At 52.4% G+C, this 19631-nt stretch overlaps 1 protein-coding gene across 5 annotated transcripts in view; it reads left to right on the plus strand.

Moving 5' to 3' along the window:
- The window catches only part of SIK3 (SIK family kinase 3), a 69296-nt gene that overhangs the window by 41031 nt on the left and 8634 nt on the right, over nucleotides 1–19631 (plus strand). For 2 of the 5 annotated variants that reach the window (XM_014884647.2, XM_088177903.1), the window contains exons 4-19: nucleotides 989–1150; nucleotides 6159–6283; nucleotides 6545–6668; nucleotides 8030–8148; nucleotides 8478–8588; nucleotides 8724–8867; nucleotides 9388–9468; nucleotides 9576–9685; nucleotides 10126–10279; nucleotides 10904–11059; nucleotides 11568–11638; nucleotides 14590–14733; nucleotides 17412–17562; nucleotides 18316–18441; nucleotides 18756–18841; nucleotides 19502–19611. In XM_014884647.2, the coding sequence (XP_014740133.1) occupies nucleotides 989–1150; nucleotides 6159–6283; nucleotides 6545–6668; nucleotides 8030–8148; nucleotides 8478–8588; nucleotides 8724–8867; nucleotides 9388–9468; nucleotides 9576–9685; nucleotides 10126–10279; nucleotides 10904–11059; nucleotides 11568–11638; nucleotides 14590–14733; nucleotides 17412–17562; nucleotides 18316–18441; nucleotides 18756–18841; nucleotides 19502–19611 (1974 nt within the window). The remainder of the gene's footprint in view (nucleotides 1–988; nucleotides 1151–6158; nucleotides 6284–6544; nucleotides 6669–8029; nucleotides 8149–8477; nucleotides 8589–8723; nucleotides 8868–9387; nucleotides 9469–9575; nucleotides 9686–10125; nucleotides 10280–10903; nucleotides 11060–11567; nucleotides 11639–14589; nucleotides 14734–17411; nucleotides 17563–18315; nucleotides 18442–18755; nucleotides 18842–19501; nucleotides 19612–19631) is intronic. The other 3 variants (XM_014884648.2, XM_088177901.1, XM_088177902.1) reach the window with 3 other exon arrangements.

A 19631-nucleotide genomic window follows, 5' to 3' on the forward strand; every position in this document is an offset into this window, starting at 1 on the left:
AGAGAGGGATGTGAATCATTTCAGCCTAATTTTGGCCAGAGATGTTTTGAGGCCAACTCAATGGCTCCACCAAGGAGTTACAACCTCCTCAAGCGAGGCTTCCTTTCTCTGCCTGTCTCCTGCCTGTCCATCCCTACTCGTGGGACAGTGACAAGTGGCTTCTGTGAGCCTGGTGCTTCCAGGTTTTAAGTGGATTGACTTCAGCTGGGTCACTGCTGTGTGCCTGCCTTTGTGATCTCTTGGAGAGGCTTTTCCTGTCCGTGTGTGCAGTGCTGGCTTCCAAGGAAAGCCCAGCTGGCAACAAGCACTACCTTTGAGTGAGAGTACAGGCTTTCAGCAAAATATTTGGGAGTGCTCAGATTTCCGTAGTGGAGGCCAGCTCCATTTTTATAATGAAATGCTTTCTTGGATTTCACAAGGATGTTGTTGCATCGATGCACAGAGAGGGAGGATGTTAAATCCCTCCTGCAGCTGGTGCTGGCTGTGCTGGCTGGAGAGCTGAGGTGAGCAGCTGCTTGTGGCTGCCACTACCTGGGACCCCAGTGCTTCCAGCAGGAGTTACCTTTGAGGCATGTTAGACCAAAGACACATTTCCTGTGAAAAACCAGGGGGAAGGAAGGATGGCACGTGGCCAGGAAGCTGCACCTCTCGAGGTGATGTGGTACAAGGCTTGGGGTCTGACTGAAGGCAAAGGCTGGAAAAACTTCATTTTTATTCTGATGTAGAAAAAGATTTTAAAACCTTCGCACTTGTGTACAAAACAGTTCTGATTTTCCAGGCATCCTCTCTATAAAATTAATCTCAGAGCCTTTCACTCAGCCCAGGCTGGCTCGTTGGCAGCAGTGTGCCCGATCCCTGCTTTTGCCTCTTCCATGTCTACTGGAGCTGCAAACCACGCTGTGCTCACGTTGTTCCAACCTCCCCAGCTCTCTCCACGAGCACAGGAAGCCCCTGTGTCCATAACCCTGTGTTCTCCTTCACCTCACAGATCACCTCGTGGCCCACGGGCGCATGGCCGAGAAGGAAGCCCGGAGGAAGTTCAAGCAAATTGTGGCTGCTGTCAACTTCTGTCACTGTCGTAACATAGTCCACAGGGATCTGAAGGCAGAGAATCTCCTCCTGGATGCAAACCTGAACATCAAAATAGCAGGTGAGCTAAGCTGAGCGGTGTGGGAGGAAGGCAGCTGCTTTCAGGAGTTAATAAATGTAGGCACTGGCTGCTTCCAGGTATTCAGGGAGAAGGAAACGCGGTGCAGCTAAAGGAAGCTTTGGATTTCTGTGTGGCCTGCTGCCCAGAGCTGAAACTGCCAGGTTGTAGCCAGGAGATTTATACCTCCCTTCAAGTAGTGCAAAGTAAAAGAAGAAGGAAAAAAAGGCAAGTTTGGCTTCCCAGGCTGCAGACACTGAGGCGTTCACTCCTCTGGCTGATGGGTGAGACAGTATCACAAAACTGACCTTGTTCTGAGTCCTGCTGTGGTTCAGGGCTTCTTCAGAGCAGGTCAGGCTAGGTGAGAGAGCAGGAATGGCAAAGCAGGGATGACAAGGTGGATGGTGGAGCAGTGAAGGGGAAACTGCTCACCTGGAATCATTCTTGATGTGGTGTGACAACCAGAGTGTCCTCAGTGCTCTGGGGCTGTATTCCCTGCAGGGACAGGAGCTGAGCTAGCTGAACACACAGCCCCTCACTGCCTGCTATGAGTTTTGCAGAGCAGTGGGATTTTTTTTGTCACTAAATGCCCTCCCTGGGCATTTCTGTCCTGACCTAACACAGAGCTGCATGTCTGTGATCCTCTGGCCATGAGACTGAGCCTTGGCTCATCTCTGTGGGACAATGACTAGGCTTGGCTTTATTGGGCTTGGTGGGATTATGACCAATTGAACCAACAAGATTTAACACTTAGGAGTTGACCTCAATCCTCATGGGTCCTTTCCAGCTCAGAATATTCTGTGGTTCTGCCCTGGTCATCTCATTTCATGGGCTTTGGAAGTGGTAGATCTTGTACTCAGCATTTAATTCTCCCAGAGCCTAGAGCACAGCAGGGCACCTTTGGAAAGCACTTGGTTGCCTCCTCTCGCAGCAGATTTCCTGGGTGAGATTGTTGTCTTTGCAAGGGTTTGTAACTTCGTTAATTTTTTTTTTTTTTTATAAGTGCTGAGGGCTACAAAACTTTTCAGTCTTAGCAATTTTACTTCTGGGAGGTGGGAGATTCTCCTCTATCTTGATAGCATCTTGAAGAAAGGAAGCAGCCTAGCTCGTTGTCGCTGTTCTCTCATGTACCATCCGGAGGTGTTAAATTAGAGTTCAACACTCGGTTTGTGGTACAGTCATCAGCGACTTCTTATGCTTCCTTCATGCCCTGGCTGTGAGGAGGGAGCAGGGAAGGACTAGGAAGGAGAGATGGACTTCATGGACTTCCCTCTGGTGCTTAACAGTGTGAGCCACGTCCTCCTTGGCACAGGGATGATAACCTGCCCCTCACTGTTCTGGGAGCAGGAGATAAGTGAGAGATGAGGCAGGAGTGCAGCTCCTGGAGTGGGAGTGGAGGGGTTGTGGAGCTCAGGGGGAGGCTGCTGGGGAGGGCTCTGAGCAGCAGTTTCTGGTGTTTTGTGCAAAGGCTGCACTAATGGTTTGAGGCCATCTTGTGTTCACGGGAAAAATCCGCTCTGTGTGCAGGGGAGGGTGCCTGGCAAACAGCGAGAAGTTAAAAACTAACCCAGGTGGAAACTGGAATTCAGCTGGATTTGCTGGAGAAATGTCCAGATGAGCAGGCTGAGAAGCTCTGGAAATTGTGGAAACCTTTTTTAATCGAAGGGAGTTGGAAACTATTTTCTTTCCAAATCTGTGCTCCCAGAATGACTCCAGGAGATAGTCCCCACCCTGGTGGTGGCAGTGTTTGCCTTGGCAGGAAGATGCTGTAGTGCTTTGAAAAGTAGCCTGGAAAAGCTGATTTATGGTATAGGATTTTCCAAGTATTAAGTTTTCTCCCTATAACTCATCAATTACAACTTGACACCGGTTCTTCCATTGTTTCAAGAGCAAAAAAAAACCCCACAGTGATAGCAAGAGATCTGCTTCACACCAGACCTCCCAGGAGAAATGCTACAGAAATGCACACACCAGTTACACTGGTGGAGAACCAGCTGAACCCTCACTGCCAAACCCATTAACAGTGTCTAACTCAAACTTTGGAGCTTTTCAGACTCTCAACAGTGCAGGTTTTCTGGCACTTTCCATCTGACGTCCCTTTGCAGCTTTAAATGCCTTGCCTGGCATCAGGCAGGTCCCAGCTCCCAGCCTGCAGCCCCGGGGTGGGCAGTGCTGCTGGTGCCACTGGTGCTCGCTGTTTGGGTTGGGTTTGGATTGATTGCTGCTTCGCTATTTTTCCGTAAACAGCGAGATCCCGGTGCTGTGACCCTCGCTCTCATTTTTCCCATGGATGCTTTTTCTCCAGTGTACCTTCTCAGAGTGTGAGTCAGTAGCTGCTGGCACTGCGTTCCCTGTGCTCCCAGCTGGAGAGTTCAGCCAGGAGTTGATGATTGCTAAACAGCCCGGCCTTGCCGGGTATGGTTTCGGAGAGGAATCCGATCTATGCATCGCTTTGCATTCGGCTGCTCCTTCCCCTCCTGAGGATGAAATCCTGTTGGGCAGAGACTGAAGCCACTCCCTGAGCTCCACTCCAAGGAAACTTGAGGGACTGGACCCACTGTTTTGTAGCAGAGATGTTTGGTTTAAATATTTTCCCTGTATCACATCATTGTGACTCACCTTGCTGTTCAGAAATGGCTCTTTCCCTCTGCATCTGTTTGTGGAATGAGACTTGATTGCTCCCTGAGGATTTGGATTTATGCATCTCCTTGGCCATAGATTTTAAGAAAGTTTATTTAAGTTGTAATTTGTGTTTTTGTTTGGTTTAGATTTTGTGCTTAGTTGCTCCAGGGTTTTCAAATCCTCCTGTGATCTTTCTTTGAGTTTTTAAAGCCCTGATGTTTTCCCCAGCCTTGACCTCAGTCCCACAGCACAGGTGGGATCTGGAAGCCGTTTCCAGCCTGGGAGCAGTGTCCCTGTACAGGACCTGCCTGGCTGCACCTCCCCACAGTGCCCGGGGCTGGGCAGAGCAGCATCTCTGCACAGGGAGAGCTTCCACCCCGAGATCCGTGCGACGAGCACACAGCTCTGGGACCCGCTGGCGCCGTTCCCTAAGGACAGACTCTGCACCTTCCCTTCTCCCCACCTCCTCTCCCTGTCCAAGAGAGCTGTGAGTCCCTGGAGGAATTTCAACCCGATGGGGAAGGGGTGAAGTTTCCCAGCTGACCAATCTGCAGGAAGCAGAGGAGGGTGCAGGCAGCAGCTGTTGCGTGTCTGTTCCGAGCCCGCGGTGCTGCCAGCTGGCATGGCACAGCCCTGGAATGGCACGGACCTGGAATGGCACAGCCCTGGAATGGCACAGCCCTGCCCCTGCTGCTGGCACTCGCTGTGACCTGTGCAGAAGAGTGGGGGGAGCACCTTGGGCCCCTCACCTGTGCAGGGCTGGAGCTGCTCCCGGCTGTGCACTCCTTGGAAAATCCAGGTGGTTCCTCGGGTGCTCAAAGCCCACTCGTGTACTTGCAAGGACAAATAAAACTAACTGAACCAGGATAACTCGCTCAATATATGGGAAGTGCCAAAATTCCCCAGTCATCAGGAGTTTATGTCTAAAGCTGATACAAACGCTGTGTGTTGGGAAATAAATCCAGTGCTGCAGCGTTTAGTGCCGGCTCCGTGGCTGTAACTCAGGCACTTGTTACACATCCTGCTTTGAACGTGAGACACAGCTCCAAAGCTTGCAGAGGTGGAAAAGACAATTGTGCAGCTGTGTGCTATTTCCCTGGAATTGTCCTCCAAAGGCTGACTGGAGGTTTAGATGGCTTCACTGCCAGCAGTAAAAACCCAACGGGTGTGTAAATACCTTGTTTTGATACCACGGTGCCTTTAAAGAACATTTACCTTCTCTGCTCTGTTTTGAGGTGGGGTTGGAGCAGCCTGGTGTGTGCTCCAGGTGTTTCCACAGGAACAGGCTGCGTTAGGCATTCTCCACATGCATAAATCATCTCCACAGTGAGAATTTCCTCCCTGCAAAGGGACAGGGAGAAGGAATTCAGCTGTGCCCCCTGGAGCTGAGCTGGCAGGAGCAGCACCAGGTGGTCTGCTGGGTTCTGTGGATGCTGTGCAAAGGAGGAGAGGAGTCACCTGGAATTAGGTCATGGAAAATCCTTTGAGGGGAGCAGCAGGAGGGAACACAGACTCACCAGTTAGTGCACTCTGGGGAGTGCTGGTGGCATTTGCCTGCCTCTGTCACAGAGCTGTTGGCCATCACTGGTGATCCTCACTTGGAATTTGGTGTGATGCTGCTAATTAATTGGTAATTAACTGGTAATATTGGGTAATCTTCAGTGTGTTAGAAAAAAATATGTGGACACCTCAGAACTCCTCTCTGGGACTGTGATTGCTTCAATTCATTTGAGGAGGGAAAAAGGAAGGAAATTTAGTGAAGATTGTTTCTTTTTACAGGAACCAGCTCCTTTCTCTTGGGTCCAGACTGGTTTCCTTGCCCTTTGCAGTGCAGGTCCCAGCTGTGAGCCAGGGGGAGGCAGGTTAATTAACAGAGAATGCCATTAGTGTCCACATCAGCTGATGGCTGGCTGCCTGTGAGGTGAAGACCTTTCTCTTTCAGGATTTGTTATTTGCTCTTGGTGAAGGATTTGACTCTGTTTTCAGAGCTGCCCATCATAACCAAAGTTTGCAGCCCCTGTAGTGCTTTCTGGAAAAATCAGAATTCCCATTCTTTTTCTCTTTGCACTCTGTCCTTGCTGGCGCTGCCCAGAGCTCAGGGCACCAGGGAGGGCTGGAGCTGCCACCCCTGGAGGTGCCCAGGGAAAGACTGGACATGGCACTCAGTGCTCTGGGCTGGTGACAAGGTAGAGATTGAGCACAGATTGGACTCGATGACCCTGGAGGTATTTTCTAACCTCAGTGATTCCATTTCCAGTGTCTGTGTGCCAGTTAGCCATTACAGGATTGTATGTGACTTTACCAGACTCAGCGAGTTACTGAAATACCATTTGTTCAGGACAGCTGGAGTGAATCACATTCCTCTCATCGGTTCTCTTTGTTCTTTCAGATTTTGGGTTCAGCAACATCTTCACCCCTGGCCAGCTCCTGAAAACGTGGTGTGGGAGTCCTCCCTATGCTGCTCCAGAGCTCTTTGAAGGCAAGGAGTACGATGGGCCAAAGGTTGATATTTGGGTATGTGATGAGCCTCTTTCTCTCTCACTTTGATCTGATTTTTGCTCTGTTTGTTTGGCTTTGCTTCCCGAGTGCTCAGTGCACGTCTTGGAGAAAAGCCCTGACACAGCAAAAAGTGTTTTCCAAAGAAACTCTTCCAGAACTGCATCCTGGCTACTGGTGCCGTATTTTCCCTGCGGGGAGGCGCCAGGAGCACGCATTGCCCAGCGGTGGGTTTGGGTTGTGTGTGGCGCTGCTGACGGGGGTTTGTTTTGGGTGCAGAGCCTCGGCGTGGTGCTGTACGTGCTGGTGTGCGGGGCCCTGCCCTTCGACGGGAGCACGCTGCAGAACCTGCGCGCGCGCGTGCTCAGCGGCAAATTCCGCATCCCCTTCTTCATGTCCACAGGTAAGGGGGGGGTTACAAATGAGACACTAAAGTCTCAGCAGAAGACATTCAGCAAAATTTAGATTGCTTTATTTGATGTAGGAAGAGCAAGCAGCGCTGGGGGACGTGAGGGGTCACTGCCCACTCCACGCTCCACCCAACCTTGGTCTGCAGCCTCTTCTTACACTGTGGTTTCTCGTTGTAGTCAACAGTTTTTTGGATTTTTGTTGTCATAAGCAGTGGTGGTCGAATAAACATCTTTACACGAAGCTTTTGGGTGATAATCAGTCACAGATAGCCATCTGGTCCGTGTAGATAACCACCAGAGAAGTTCTGGGAGTCTGGTTTTTGGGATAGGCAGCATTGATCAGACAAAGGCAGGAAGGGCTTTTTGCAAGTCCGATTTTGTAAGCTGGTAGCCGATACAACTTATTTGGAAAACATAACATATTATAATGTAACATAATACAACATAATATAACAAGGTGATTTTAAACAGAATTATTTTATCATATAATTTCCATTATCTAGTGTCCATGCTTCACATCACAGCTTAGTATTCTGGTTTATACAAACCTTAATGCTTTTGTGATTAACACGAATCTTTTATCAATTATCACAGGGGGCAGCCAGCTGGGCAGGTGGGGCTTTGCACTGCACCTCACTCAGTTTTAGCTTTTTTACAGCGTTAAGGGGCGTGAATTTCCAGCAACAACCCCGTCAGAGATGCGTGTTTGTGTCCTGCTGCTGCAAAACACTTTAATAATAAATCTTGGGTGTGGAAAGTGTGATTAATTTTCATATAAAATCAGCTTTTAATTTTAATACAAAATCATCTTAACAAAGAGTCATGTGTAGGTACTTGGTTGCCTGCTGTCAGGTTAAGGAATAATTTTGCCTGGAGTTTCCCAGCTGAAAACTTCCTTGCTTGCTGTCTTATCTAGGGAAGATGTTCTCTGTGCAGAAAATTCTGCTAAAATGTGGAGCTTTCAAATCAAACTGAGATCCCAGCCTTAATGGGAGTGCCTCAGCAGTCACTCCTGCTGACAGCACAGCTGTTACAGGATGGAGAAGTCACTCACAGGGAGCTGTTGAGTGGAGAATGTTCTAAGGGTGCTTTGCTCTCAGCCTCCAAAAGCCACTCACATCAGGATGGGGAGGGACAGGGTGACAGGGCTCCGTGTAGCCAGGGTGGCTTCCTCCCTTCCTAGCACAGGGGAATCAATGTCTGCAGCAGTGTGGCACGCTGGGGGCCCAGCAGGTGTGAAGTGCAGGAGAGAAGCAGTATTTTTGTGAGGTGACTTCCCAGAGGGGAGCTTGGAGAGGGAACTGCAGTAGCTGTGTCCCTCCCTGTGAGTGACCCGACCTCTCTTCCCTGGCAGAGTGTGAACACCTGATCCGCCACATGCTGGTGCTGGACCCGAGCAAGAGGCTCTCCATGGAGCAGATCTGCAAACACAAGTGGATGAAGCTGGGGGAGGCTGATGCAGAGTTTGACAGGGTGAGCAGCAGCGAGCAGGGTCTGCTCAGTGACTCTGGGCACGTGGTGCCTCAGTGTTGGTTCTGCTCTTTGGGCACACTCATTCCCAGGCGTGGCCTTTCCCTTTCCTGTGTCTCCTGGCCTCGCTTTCCACATCACTCCTTATCTACATACGTTTTTGTATCTTCCCCGTGGCTTTGGGAGCTTGGGGCAGTGGATTTCGGCTCGGTTGCCATCAGACCTCACGCCAGCTGCAGCCAGAGCCCGGCACTCGGGCTCTGGGGAGCGCTGTGACTCATCAGCGTGCCCCTGGGAATGTCAGCTCTGACTGTGTGCCTGTGCCCTCGCAGCTCATAGCAGAGTGTCAGCACCTGAAGACCGAGAGGCAGCTGGAGCCGCTCAACGAGGACGTGCTGCTGGCCATGGCGGACATGGGGCTGGACAAGGAGCGCACGGTGCAGGTGAGACCTGGCGCCTCCTTCCTGCTCCCCTTGCTGATCCCTGGCTGTGTTTGGTGGCAGCTGAGCAGTGCCAGCACAGTATAAAATGTGTTTGGCCGCTGCACGAGGGGTGACCGCTCTCGCTTTGCCTCTCAGTCGCTGCGAGCCGACGCGTACGATCACTACAGCGCGATCTACAGCCTGCTCTGCGAGCGCCTCAAGAGGCACAAGAACCTGCGCATCGCCCCCTCGCCCAGCATCCCCCGCACCGTGACCTTCCCCACCTCGGCCAGCATCCAGGTGCATCCCCTTTGCCAGTGCTCCTCCAGCCCTGCGAGGCCAGCCGGTGCTTTACCTGCTAAATCAGACTCGCTCGCGGGTGTCCTGGCAGGAGAGTCCAGACGTTCCTTGTCCGAGAATTTGGTGTGTGCTTAGGGTGCCCTAGTCCTGAGGTTAGGAACACTTTGTGCATTGGCTGAACATCCTTCACATAGTCTCCTGCTCGCTCATGACAGAGGGGAAGGAGCTGAGGGAGTTATTGGGAGCTGGAGTTCCCAGCCCAGGGCTGCTGTGTGATGCTTCTTCCCCACCTTACGCTGCTGTTGGAGCAGTGAGCACTTGCTTTGGGAGAGGCCAGGTCATAAGGGAAGCAGAAGAGATGCTGACCCTGCCTGAACAGAAGGAAGGGGGGTAAACGAGGCAACCTCTTGAGAATAAAGAGCTCTTCACTGGCTCCAGGGTCACCTCTCTGTTCCAGGTGCTTAGGGCTGGTGTTAATTCAGCAGTGTTTGTGTCTTCTGATCCTGATCTCTCCACTCAGCAGACTGAACAGACAGGCAACACCATGAACATCAGCGTGCCCCAAGTCCAGCTCATCAACCCTGAGAACCAGATTGTGGAGGTGAGGCACGTGCCCATGACCCCTGCAAGTTCTTTCTGGCTCACATTGAAGCCTTTCCTTTGATCCTTGTGTTGCATTTCAACATCTGCAATGTTTGTCCTGCCCAGACTGATGGAACAATGAACTTGGACAGTGATGAAGGGGAGGAACCATCACCCGAGGCTCTGGTCCGCTACCTCTCCATGAGGAGGCACACAGTGGGAGTAGCTGACCCACGGTGAGTACTGCACTTTAACCTGGACATCCACTCCCACCATGTGGCTTTGGTCCTTCTGAGTGTTCATGTAAAGGTCCCAGTCCCCCTGCCCAGCTTGGTCAGTGTTTTAGATGGGGATGAGGTACTTTCCTCCAGTTCTTCCTGATCAGCTCTGGGTAAGCTGTGCTTTTGGTCAAGGCCAGTGTCTCACCTGAGCTGCACTGCTGTCATGTCCAAAGTGAAATTTTTGTCATAAATGCCATTGAGGTTAATGCCAAGAGCTAATTGTCAACATGAAGGAGAGAAAAGGGACAAATAAAACCAAAGAGTGGTTTGGCTGCTCTGTGTGACCATTTCCCAGGGCAGTAAGAAGCTTTTTGGGAAGGGAAGCAGTGTGTCTTGGGTCTGTGAGAGATTTCCTCAGTCATGGCTAATTCCCCTCTCCAAATGTGATTGTACAGGACGGAAGTCATGGAAGACCTGCAGAAGCTCCTGCCTGGCTTCCCTCGTGTCACTCCTCAGGCTCCATTCCTGCAGGTGACCCCGAATGTGAACTTCATGCACAATGTGCTGCCCAGGCAGAACCTGCAGCCCACGGGGCAGCTGGAGTACAAGGTACTGCCCATGGTCCTGCTGTGCTCTGTGCCCTGCAGGTGGGAGGGATGTTGGTGCTCACACTTGCTCCCTCTGTTTGTCACTCCTTGGACTGCATAAGCCTCCAGAATTACTCTCTTTATGTATGCTTCCAGTTGGTTCTCTAAAACAGGTTTAGATCAAATATTAGGGAAATATTCTTTACTGTGAGAGTGGTGAGGCACTGGAACAGGTTGCTCAGAAAAGCTGCAGATACCCCATCCCTGTACGTGTCCAAAGCCAGGCTGGATGGAGCTCTGAGCAACCTGGGATAGTGGAAGGTGTCCCTGCCCATGGCAGGGGGTTGGAATGAGATGTTCTTTAAGGTCTTTTCCAACCCAAACCATTTTGTGATTCTGTAAAAAAGCTGAAGAATGAAAGAGCAATATGCAATGAATAAATGGGCTGGGGAGAAATAGGCTTGTGCTGCCTGGCTTGGAGCTGCAGGTTGCAGCTAAAGCAGCATGCAGGGAGCTGCAGAGTTAAACCCTGCTCATGCCCCCCATCCCTCCAAGATGCCCCACAGGGCTCGTCCCCTCCTGCTGTGTGCCCCGGGGCTCAGGCTGGGGTGGGTAACAGTGCTCTGTGTGTGTGTGTGTGTTGCAGGAGCAGTCCCTGCTGCAGCCCCCCACCCTGCAGCTGCTGAACGGGATGGGTCCGCTGGGCCGGCGGGCGTCGGACGGCGGGGCCAACATCCAGCTGCACGCACAGCAGCTGCTCAAGCGGCCCCGGGGCCCCTCTCCCCTCGTCACCATGACGCCAGTGAGTAGCACAGAGCCCTTCAAAACATCCCCTCCCGCAGGCAGAGGTGCCTGTGCCCAGGTCACAGCAGCCCCAGCGCTGCAGGGATGTGCCTGCTCGCTGCCAAAGCTTCCCCTGCTGCCCCTGCAGGACTTGCTCTGCTGGAGGTGCCAGGTGGGGCTGTGTGCTCCTCTCCGGAGCTGATGGTGTTTGTGCACTTTTTTTATGCTTACTTTTGTCCTTTGCTGATCCCGTGGAGGAAACTGAAGTGTCCATCTCAGGCATTCAGGCGTGTTCTCTCTCCCTGGGTGCATCTGTATCAATGAATTCCCCAAGCAGCAGCAGCAGCCCTGCCCAGGCAGTTGGACTGGGGAAGGAATGTTGGAAGGGCTTCTTGGCCAGGTTTCCTTGGTGCTGCAGAGGAGCCAACACACACCCCTGTGGAAGCTTGTTTGGGAAGATCAGGTGTCCCCTGTGCAGAGGGGACTGTGCTGGGTGTCCTCCTGAGCTCTGGCTTGTCTCTCTGCAGGCTGTCCCAGCTGTCACCCCTGTGGACGAGGAGAGCTCCGATGGGGAGCCGGATCAGGAAGCTGTGCAGAGGTAACTCCCACTCTGTGTTAACATTTGCCCTTCTTACCTCCACGAGGCTCAGCTTGGGCTGTTCCAGAGCTGATTCAAACACAGCCACCTCATCAGGGCACCACTGTTGATTTTACAGCGAAGGCTCAACACTTCTCCTGTTGCTGTGGGTGTTGATTACTGTAGGCAGTTACTCCTCTGGCACTGCTGGGTGCTTGCAAAGCTGGATTCCCCTGGAATGGGTAGCTGGTTGAGCAGTAGGTTCTCCAGAAACTCTTGGAACTGCTAAATCCCTTTGCTTAGTGTGCACCAGCATGCGATCCACACTAACCTGCCAAGTGAGTGCCGAGGGATTCCCCTCCCTGCTGGGTGCTGGAGGTGGGAGAACTCCCTGTGGCCTTGGGTGCCAGTGCAGCAGCTTCTGTATCAAGACATGCAGTAAACATCCAACTCTGATGCCTCAAACAAAGTGAGCTTGCTGGAATTACGGGTACCTCTAGCTGCTAATTTTAGCATCAGGCCTTAAAATAGTCTGCTCCAATAAGGAAAGCATTATTAGCTCTCAGGCTGGGAACTTCTGTTCTCTGTGTCTGCTCTAAACACACTGTAGGAAGTGGGTAGAATGTGCTTGTACTTTCTCAGTCCATGAACACACTAACCATGGCCTTGCTAACATTTTCTTAGGAGCTTTTGCATAGTTTCTTCTCTGCTAACCAGCTGGGCACTACGTGTGGTGGGTGCTCCTGCTTCTTACCTCAAACTGGAAGAGCTTTCTGGATCCCCCCTTTGTACAGGTCATCACCTGGGTAAGGGAGTGGCTCCTCAGGGGCCCTCAAGGGTTCAGCCTGGGGGTTGTTGCAGGCAGGGTGACACTGGGGTGGGTGCAGATCATGCTCCAGAGCCTTGGCCAGCTGTGCTCCTCTCAGTGTGGGTGTGAGCAGTGACAGACTGTGCACTGAGACTCCTTTTGTCTACCTCAGCCTAGAAAGTCTGCTTGTAGCCTCAACAATAGCTTCAACAGCCTTTACAGTTTTAATTTAGGGCCGAGTAATGTCCTCCGACAGCAGCTCAAAACAGCTGGTGGTCTTTTTGGCTGTGCAAACACAGTAAGTCTCATTCTTGGCAAGGGGATGCCTGGACATCTTACCTGGGCAGATTTTCACTATTCTAAACCTGAAGGTTTCAGTTGAGCCTTTAAAGCATTAGCTCAGCTGGAAACATCCTGAAACCCCTGTGCAGTGTTTTGCAAGGCACTGAAATGTTCAGATCCCACTGAAAACCAAGTCCCCTTGGACTCAGAGGTCACCTCATTGCTCTCGACAGTGCTGCCCTTAGTTCTTTCACAGCACATGTTCTTCTTCCACCAGATGGCCTTGAAAAAGCACCATGCAGGTTGTGTGTTAACTTGTTCTCCACCCCCTTGTGTTGCGACATGTCAGTAGTCATCAGAGGAGAAGGGTAAATAGCATTAACATCAGGGACAGATGCAAATATTTAGCTTCTCAGAACACTGCCCCAAATACTCTGTTTGCAGCCACCAGTGAGCAGCTTTTGCCCTCCTTAATCTGACCTTGAAAGCAGAGCACAGTCTTCTCTGTTCCAGGGAACAGTCACATCTCCTTTGAGCTTTGGGAAACTTTCTTCTACCCGAAACGCTGTTAGAGCTCGTGATTGGATTGTTCCCTGGAGGGCTGAAATAAAATGATCTTAGCAAACCACAACAGTAAAGCTCTTTGGGAACCTTTCCCTGTCTGCATCAAATGATTCTTAAACAGCTAATGGCACGGGCTTTGGCGGGGCACCACGGCACTGTTAACCTGCTTCTTCTGCTTAAGTGGCTTCAGCAGCGAAGAGAGGCTGGGTTTGGGCAAGCCTGTATCGCCTGCTGCTCTTTCTGCTTCCCAGGGGCAGTTGCAGGGGAAGAGAGCAAAGGTGAGGATTTCAAAGGCAGGTGTCACTGGCCGAGTGGTGCTTGGCCTGGTTACCAGAGCTGCCTCACAGAGCAGAAAGAGCCGAGTTCACACACAATGTTCATCCCAGCGGCCTTGAGAGGGCACAGCCTGGCTGCAGTGCCAGCCCTGGGCAGGGGCTTCAGCCCCTCTCTGCCAGCCCCACTGCCCTGGGCTCGGCTGTGCCAGCAGCTCTCTGCACTGCCTGGCCCTTCCTCACATCCTTGCTGGAGCAGAGGCTCCGAGTTCCCCCTCTCCAGTCTTTGGGGGTTTGCAGGAGACCTGCAGCTCTTTCCCAGTGCAGAGCAGGCTTTTATTTAAGCTGTCGTCTCCCAGCTCTGGCGTGAGAGGCAAGCCCAGCCTTGGTGCTGGTGGCTGCAGAGGGAGGGACCCTCTTGCTGCTCAGTTCCCGTTCCCTGCACATCCCGGGCTATTCCCGACTTTCCCGGAGCGGAGCAGGGACTAGATGGCGCACTTGGACCGGGCTGGCACAGCCCTGCCCCAGCCCAGCCCTTCCTCCTGCTCTCGGGCAGCCTTCCCCTGCTGGGACGAGGTGGCCGCTGCTGCCAGGGTGTGCCAGGGTCGCTGTGAGGAGCGAGGGCTCCCCTGGCAGGAGCAGCAGCTCTGCTCTGTGCCCTGTGGGTTACCTGTGCCCTGGCCCCCCGCGCTGGGGCAGAGGGACAGACCTGCTCTAGAGCACCGAATCCACACTGCGGGCAGGTGGGTATTCCCAACGGGACATACCAGCACTCCCCTCGAGGTGAAACGTGGCTTTCCTGCTGGGAAGAGCAAACGGCTCCTCTTTCCTTCCGCGGCTGGCAATGGAGCAGCAGCAGCTGAAACTGCACTTGTCCCCAAAGCACTGGTGAGCCAGTGCTGTGACAGGCATGGGCAGCGTGTCCCTGGCGTGTTCTGAGCACTGCACAAGCTTCTTCCTTCCCGTTCTCTCTGGGTTATCTAACACTCCCTGTTTTCGGAGTACTCCCATCAGTCTCTTATAAAATGTGCTCCTGCTTGTTGCAGATACTTGGCAAATAGGTCAAAAAGGCACACTCTGGCCATGACCAACCCTACAGCTGAAATCCCTCCAGACTTGCAGAGGCAGCTAGGACAGCAGTCCTTCCGACCCCGGGCTTGGGCTCCACACCTGGGACCCGACCAGCACCGGTGAGTAACGGCACCGGCCGGGCAGCTCGCGCCAGGAATCCTGCCCAGGTGGCCCTGGATGGAGCACTGAGGACATCCCGCTGGCAGGGAGGGGTGAGGAGGAGGAGGAGGAGGAGGAGCAGGGACAAAGAGCAGACCCACAGAGCAGAGGGTGTCTGACCCCCTGCCTGCAGGGACCAGCAGGAATCAGCTGGCTCTTCCCTCCAGACCCACTTTTGTGGCTGGGGATTATTTGCTGGAATGGCTGCCATCACAGAAATATTGGGAATAAGCTGTTTTATTTTTAGAGGAAAGCTTTTCCCTGTGTAATAGTAGGCATCAAGGTAGCAAATTTGCTACAGAACATTTTTGGAGGCAGATGAAGGCAAAAGATTGCACCAAGAGTCATCCACAGCAGAGCTTAAAACCCTCACTGTTCTGCACCAGAGTTGTGTGTTCTGACTGCAAAGTCTCTTTGCAAAGCTCCTCGAGAGTAATTTCATTTCTCACCTGAACCCTTGATGGGAATGATGTGAGAAAAGGAAGCTGGGTGGGGAAGGAAAAAAAAATAAAAATCACAATGTCTGGGAAAGAGGGAACCTTTGGATTGGATCTAAACACACTCAGGATGTGTGGGAGGGACAGTCCTGACGGAGGTGTTAATGTGACAGAGTCCTTGTCACAGCAGCCAACCGGAGATGCTAATGCCACAGAGGGAGCTTAAATTGTTCTTAATGAAAAAAACCCTCCTAAGAAATGCTTTAAAGTGCTCTGACCCCTCAGTGCTAGGAGCAAAGCAGCTGCACACTGGAGTTTGCTGCCTCTTGGGAAAGCAGTGGCTGCCAGGCCAGGCTGGTGCTGGTGTTCAGCCCTTCAGGCAGCTCACACTGGCAGGTTTGACAAAGCCCTTTTTATTGTGGCCAGAGACCTGCTGAGTTGAGCACTGATGTAATCAGCAGGGACAGGTGAACTCTGAGCAGACTGAGACAGTGCTAGTGCCACGCTGGAGCTCCAGAAAACCAAGATAAGCACCTCTCTGCCCTCAAGTTACTCCCTCAGAGGTGCCTGGGGGATGGGAAGAGCAGGAGGGGAAACATTTCTAGGGCCACAGCTTGATAGGAAGAGGAGTGCAGCTTGCAAAACAAGCAGAATGTGCTGTGTCCTGCTTTCAGGATTGCTGCAAATCCTAAAGGTAAGCCAAGTCCCTCACGCACAGCAGGAATGGAATTTTTACAAGACTTTAAACACACTTACCCTGTAAATAACGGTGGTGTCACCTCTGTCTCTTGGCTCTGGAGTCCTGAAGCTGTTGCATCATGAGCAGGGTGGTATCTGCTCGTTCCACTATTGGCATTGTAACGTGCTCTGAGCCCGTTCTGTGTTTTTCCTGTGAAATCACGGAAATTTCATCTGACCACGGTCTAAACAGAGTGTTCCACAGTGAGTTCATGACATACCTGGCACAGAAATTAGCAGTCATTGTGTAAATAAACCACATGATTGAATGGCAGATGGGTTTTATTTTAGCCCTTAACCTATTTTAAGCCATCTTATGTATCTTCTTATGTATAGACCCTGCTTTTGTCACATTAAATATCTGAAAGCAGAATTGAAGTACAGCTGTACAGGGAAGTGCAGCTGTTCTGCCTTGCCCACACGGGTTTCAAAAACTCAGCATGATTTTATCTGTAGCTTCTGCTTTCCATCAATGCAACAGGAGAACAAATGCATCAGGATAATGGATGGGATGGCTTCAAAAGGCAGGAGCACAGCTCTTTCCTTGGAAGGAAACTGAACTATGTCCTCCTAAGGCAGAGACAGTGACAAAACAGAACCAACCCAGCCTGCTGGAAGTGGTCCAGCATCAGTCACCTTGTGACAAGAGGAGCCTGGAACAGGCCCTCAGAGTGACCTCTGGAGCTCAGGTCCACTCCAGCTGCAGCCAGGTGGGCTCTTGCTGGGTTTGGTGTCAGAGGTGCTACAAAGACCACGTCTCCATGACTTTCTCACAGACAAAGGCTACTGCTGGGGCCTCTGCATTAAGTGTTGCTTGCTGACTTCTGGAGATGGCATTTGCAGAATTTTTATAAAAGAAATCCTTTACTGATGGGAGAAATTCCTCTCTGTGAGGGTGGGGAGGCCCTGGCACAGCTTGCCCAGAGCAGCTGTGGCTGCCCCATCCCTCGAGGTGTCCAAGGCCAAGCTGGACATGGCTTGGAGCAATCTGGGCTAGTGGAAGGTGACCCTCCCAGCCCAAACCACTCAGTGATTCTATGATTTGCACAGAAATGAGGTTACACAGATAGCACTTGCCCGGAAGCAATGAGGGCAGGCAGAGAGCCCCAGCCGTTTGTTGTGAGGCACATTGTGATGAGTGTATGCCAGGTTATCTCTGCTCCTGATAGCACGGGTGACACCTAATGGCAGGGCAGGAGCTCAGTGATAATGGGGAGGGAGCCTCAACTCTGGGAGAAAACAACTCCTAAAAAAAATTTGGCTCCCTGTGATGGCAAAGAAACCTCATTGCGAAAGGGAAGTGCTTGTGGTTCCTTGGGCACAGCTTGGCTCCCGTGTGCCCACTCTGATTGCCCAGTGTGGAGCATGCAGGCAGCTGGGAGGCTGGTGGAAATGGAGTGTCTGTACTGGAGTTTGTGTTTTGGCTGGTGCCATGCCACTGACCCCCTTCCCCCTGTGTTCAGTTCTATTTACAAGGACTCCAACACTCTGCACCTCCCCACCGAGCGCTTCTCCCCGGTCCGGCGCTTCTCCGACGGGGCTGCCAGCATCCAGGCTTTCAAAGCCCACCTGGAGAAGATGGGCAATAACAGCAGCATCAAACAGCTCCAGCAGGTGAGAGAGGGGTGGGGGGTCCCCAAAACAGTCTCCACAAGGAATTCTTAGTGCCTCACTCTTGCTGCTTCAGGAAGCAAAAGAGGAATCTGTACACGAAAGGCTGAGGGACACAGTGGGGAATTTGCAGCTGAGGGTTTGTTCCTGCCCTGTGTGACTGCAGCAAACCCCGAGTGTCCTCTGGATGTATGAGCTGTTCACCTGCACTTGGGCACCTGGGGGGATTCCTGCCCCCTCTTCTCTGGGGAGAATCATCATGCTGTGCCCACCCAGGGGTGTCCTGCACTGTCAGGCTGCAGCTCCTGCTCTCCCACATTTCCTCTGGCAGCAGTTTTGGGGCTGTTCCAGGGTGTCCCAGTAAAGGGCAGCTCCTACCACCAGACTTTGGAGTGTATTATGGGATATTCCCTGCACAGCCAGGCGCAGCTTGCCAATGGCTGGAGCAGGATTTGGCCCCAGGACAGGCCTTTCCCCCTGCAGCACAGCCCAAATGAGATGCTCTCCTCACCTTGAAGTGTCGTTTGCAGAGCTTGCTGCCTGCATTAAGGGAGCACGGCAGTGCCAGCTCGGTGTCACGTGCACCCATTGCTTTCCTGGCTTTTTGCCATGTCACTGCACACCTGATCCTGTCAGAGGGAATGGATTAGGCTTTTTCTGCCAGCTTTTCTCAGAGGGGTGGGCTGCAGAGCATGGCACTCTGCACACAGCAGTGCACCAGAATATCATTGGTGGGACGTGCTGGATTCTTTGCAGGAGTGTGAGCAGCTCCAGAAGATGTACGGTGGGCACATGGACGAGAGGACGCTGGAGAAGACACAGCAGCAGCACATGTTGTACCAGCAGGAGCAGCACCATCAGATTCTTCATCAGCAGATTCAGGTAGTGCAGCCTGAGCCAGAGCTGCTGAAGGCTAAGCTCTGTTTTCCTGTGTTGCTGCAGGCACAACTCGTGAGCAGGTCCCGGGGGGATTGAGGGAGGGGGCTCAAGCTGGGCTCGCTGTAGCAGGAAGGCTGAAGGATTTCAGCAGAGATGTTTGCACAGCTGCTGTGGTAGCTGTGGCAGCCAGGGCTGCAGTCAGGGACTGACACTCGGTGAATCTGGATATGTCCTGCTTCACCCAGCAGTGTTTCTAAATTTACTGACTGAGACATTGACTGCAAACACTTCTTGTTTTCTTGTGGTGCCTGGTTCAGGACTGTATCCGGCCTCCCCAGCCATCTCCACCCTTGCAAGCTCCATGTGAAAACCAGCCAGCTCTGCTCACTCACCAGCTCCAGAGGTAAAGAAATGGCTTTAGGACAGCTCTGGGTTTTACTCTTCCTGAAGCCCAAGGATGAGCTGACACAGTCAGGAGAGGCCAGGCTGAGTTGGAGGTTTATGGAGTCAGAATGACACAGCCAGTTCCCAGGTGAATGTGCCTGGTCCTTTGAGCTGGATTCTGTCTGAAGGACTTTAGAATCAGAAAAACCTGATTCAAAGGCACAGACCTGGTTTGAGCACAGGATTGACAGTCCTGACTTTTGAGTGGCTTGAAGCTGCCACTTTGGCTCTCTCATGCTACCTTGGGTGTCTCACACCTTTCCAGGCCCTTGGTGAGCTCAGCCTCCTTGCCCTCAGCACCCTGCCTAGGTGAGGCAGGCTGAGTTACGGGAAATGAGAGCAGGGTGTCTCACCAGTGAGTCAGGAGGTGAGCCTGCAGTGTCCTTGTCCCCAGGTTTCTGTGGTAGCCACCAGGTCATGCTCACTCCCTGTGTGACTTGGACAAATGAGGTGGCTCTCAGAAGAGAAGCCAAGCTGCAGAGACCTTGGGATCCCCATCAAGGGCTTAATGGTGTTTATTTTGAACAAGACACGCAGCGTTTGGCATCAGTTCTCACAGTTGAGACAGCATCTTGACAAGGAGCAGGCATGGTGAGAAGGTGCTTGTTTCCCTGCCTAGGTTACGGATCCAGCCATCCAGCCCGCCCCCGAACCACCCCAACAATCATCTCTTCAGGCAACCCAACAGCAGCCCACCCCCCGTGAGCAGCAGCGTGCTCCAGCCCCATGGTAAGCAGCTCTGGGCAGGG

Source organism: Sturnus vulgaris, chromosome 23 (assembly GCF_052056855.1).
Source record: "Sturnus vulgaris isolate bStuVul1 chromosome 23, bStuVul1.hap1, whole genome shotgun sequence".
Classification (NCBI taxonomy): Eukaryota; Metazoa; Chordata; class Aves; order Passeriformes; family Sturnidae; genus Sturnus; species Sturnus vulgaris.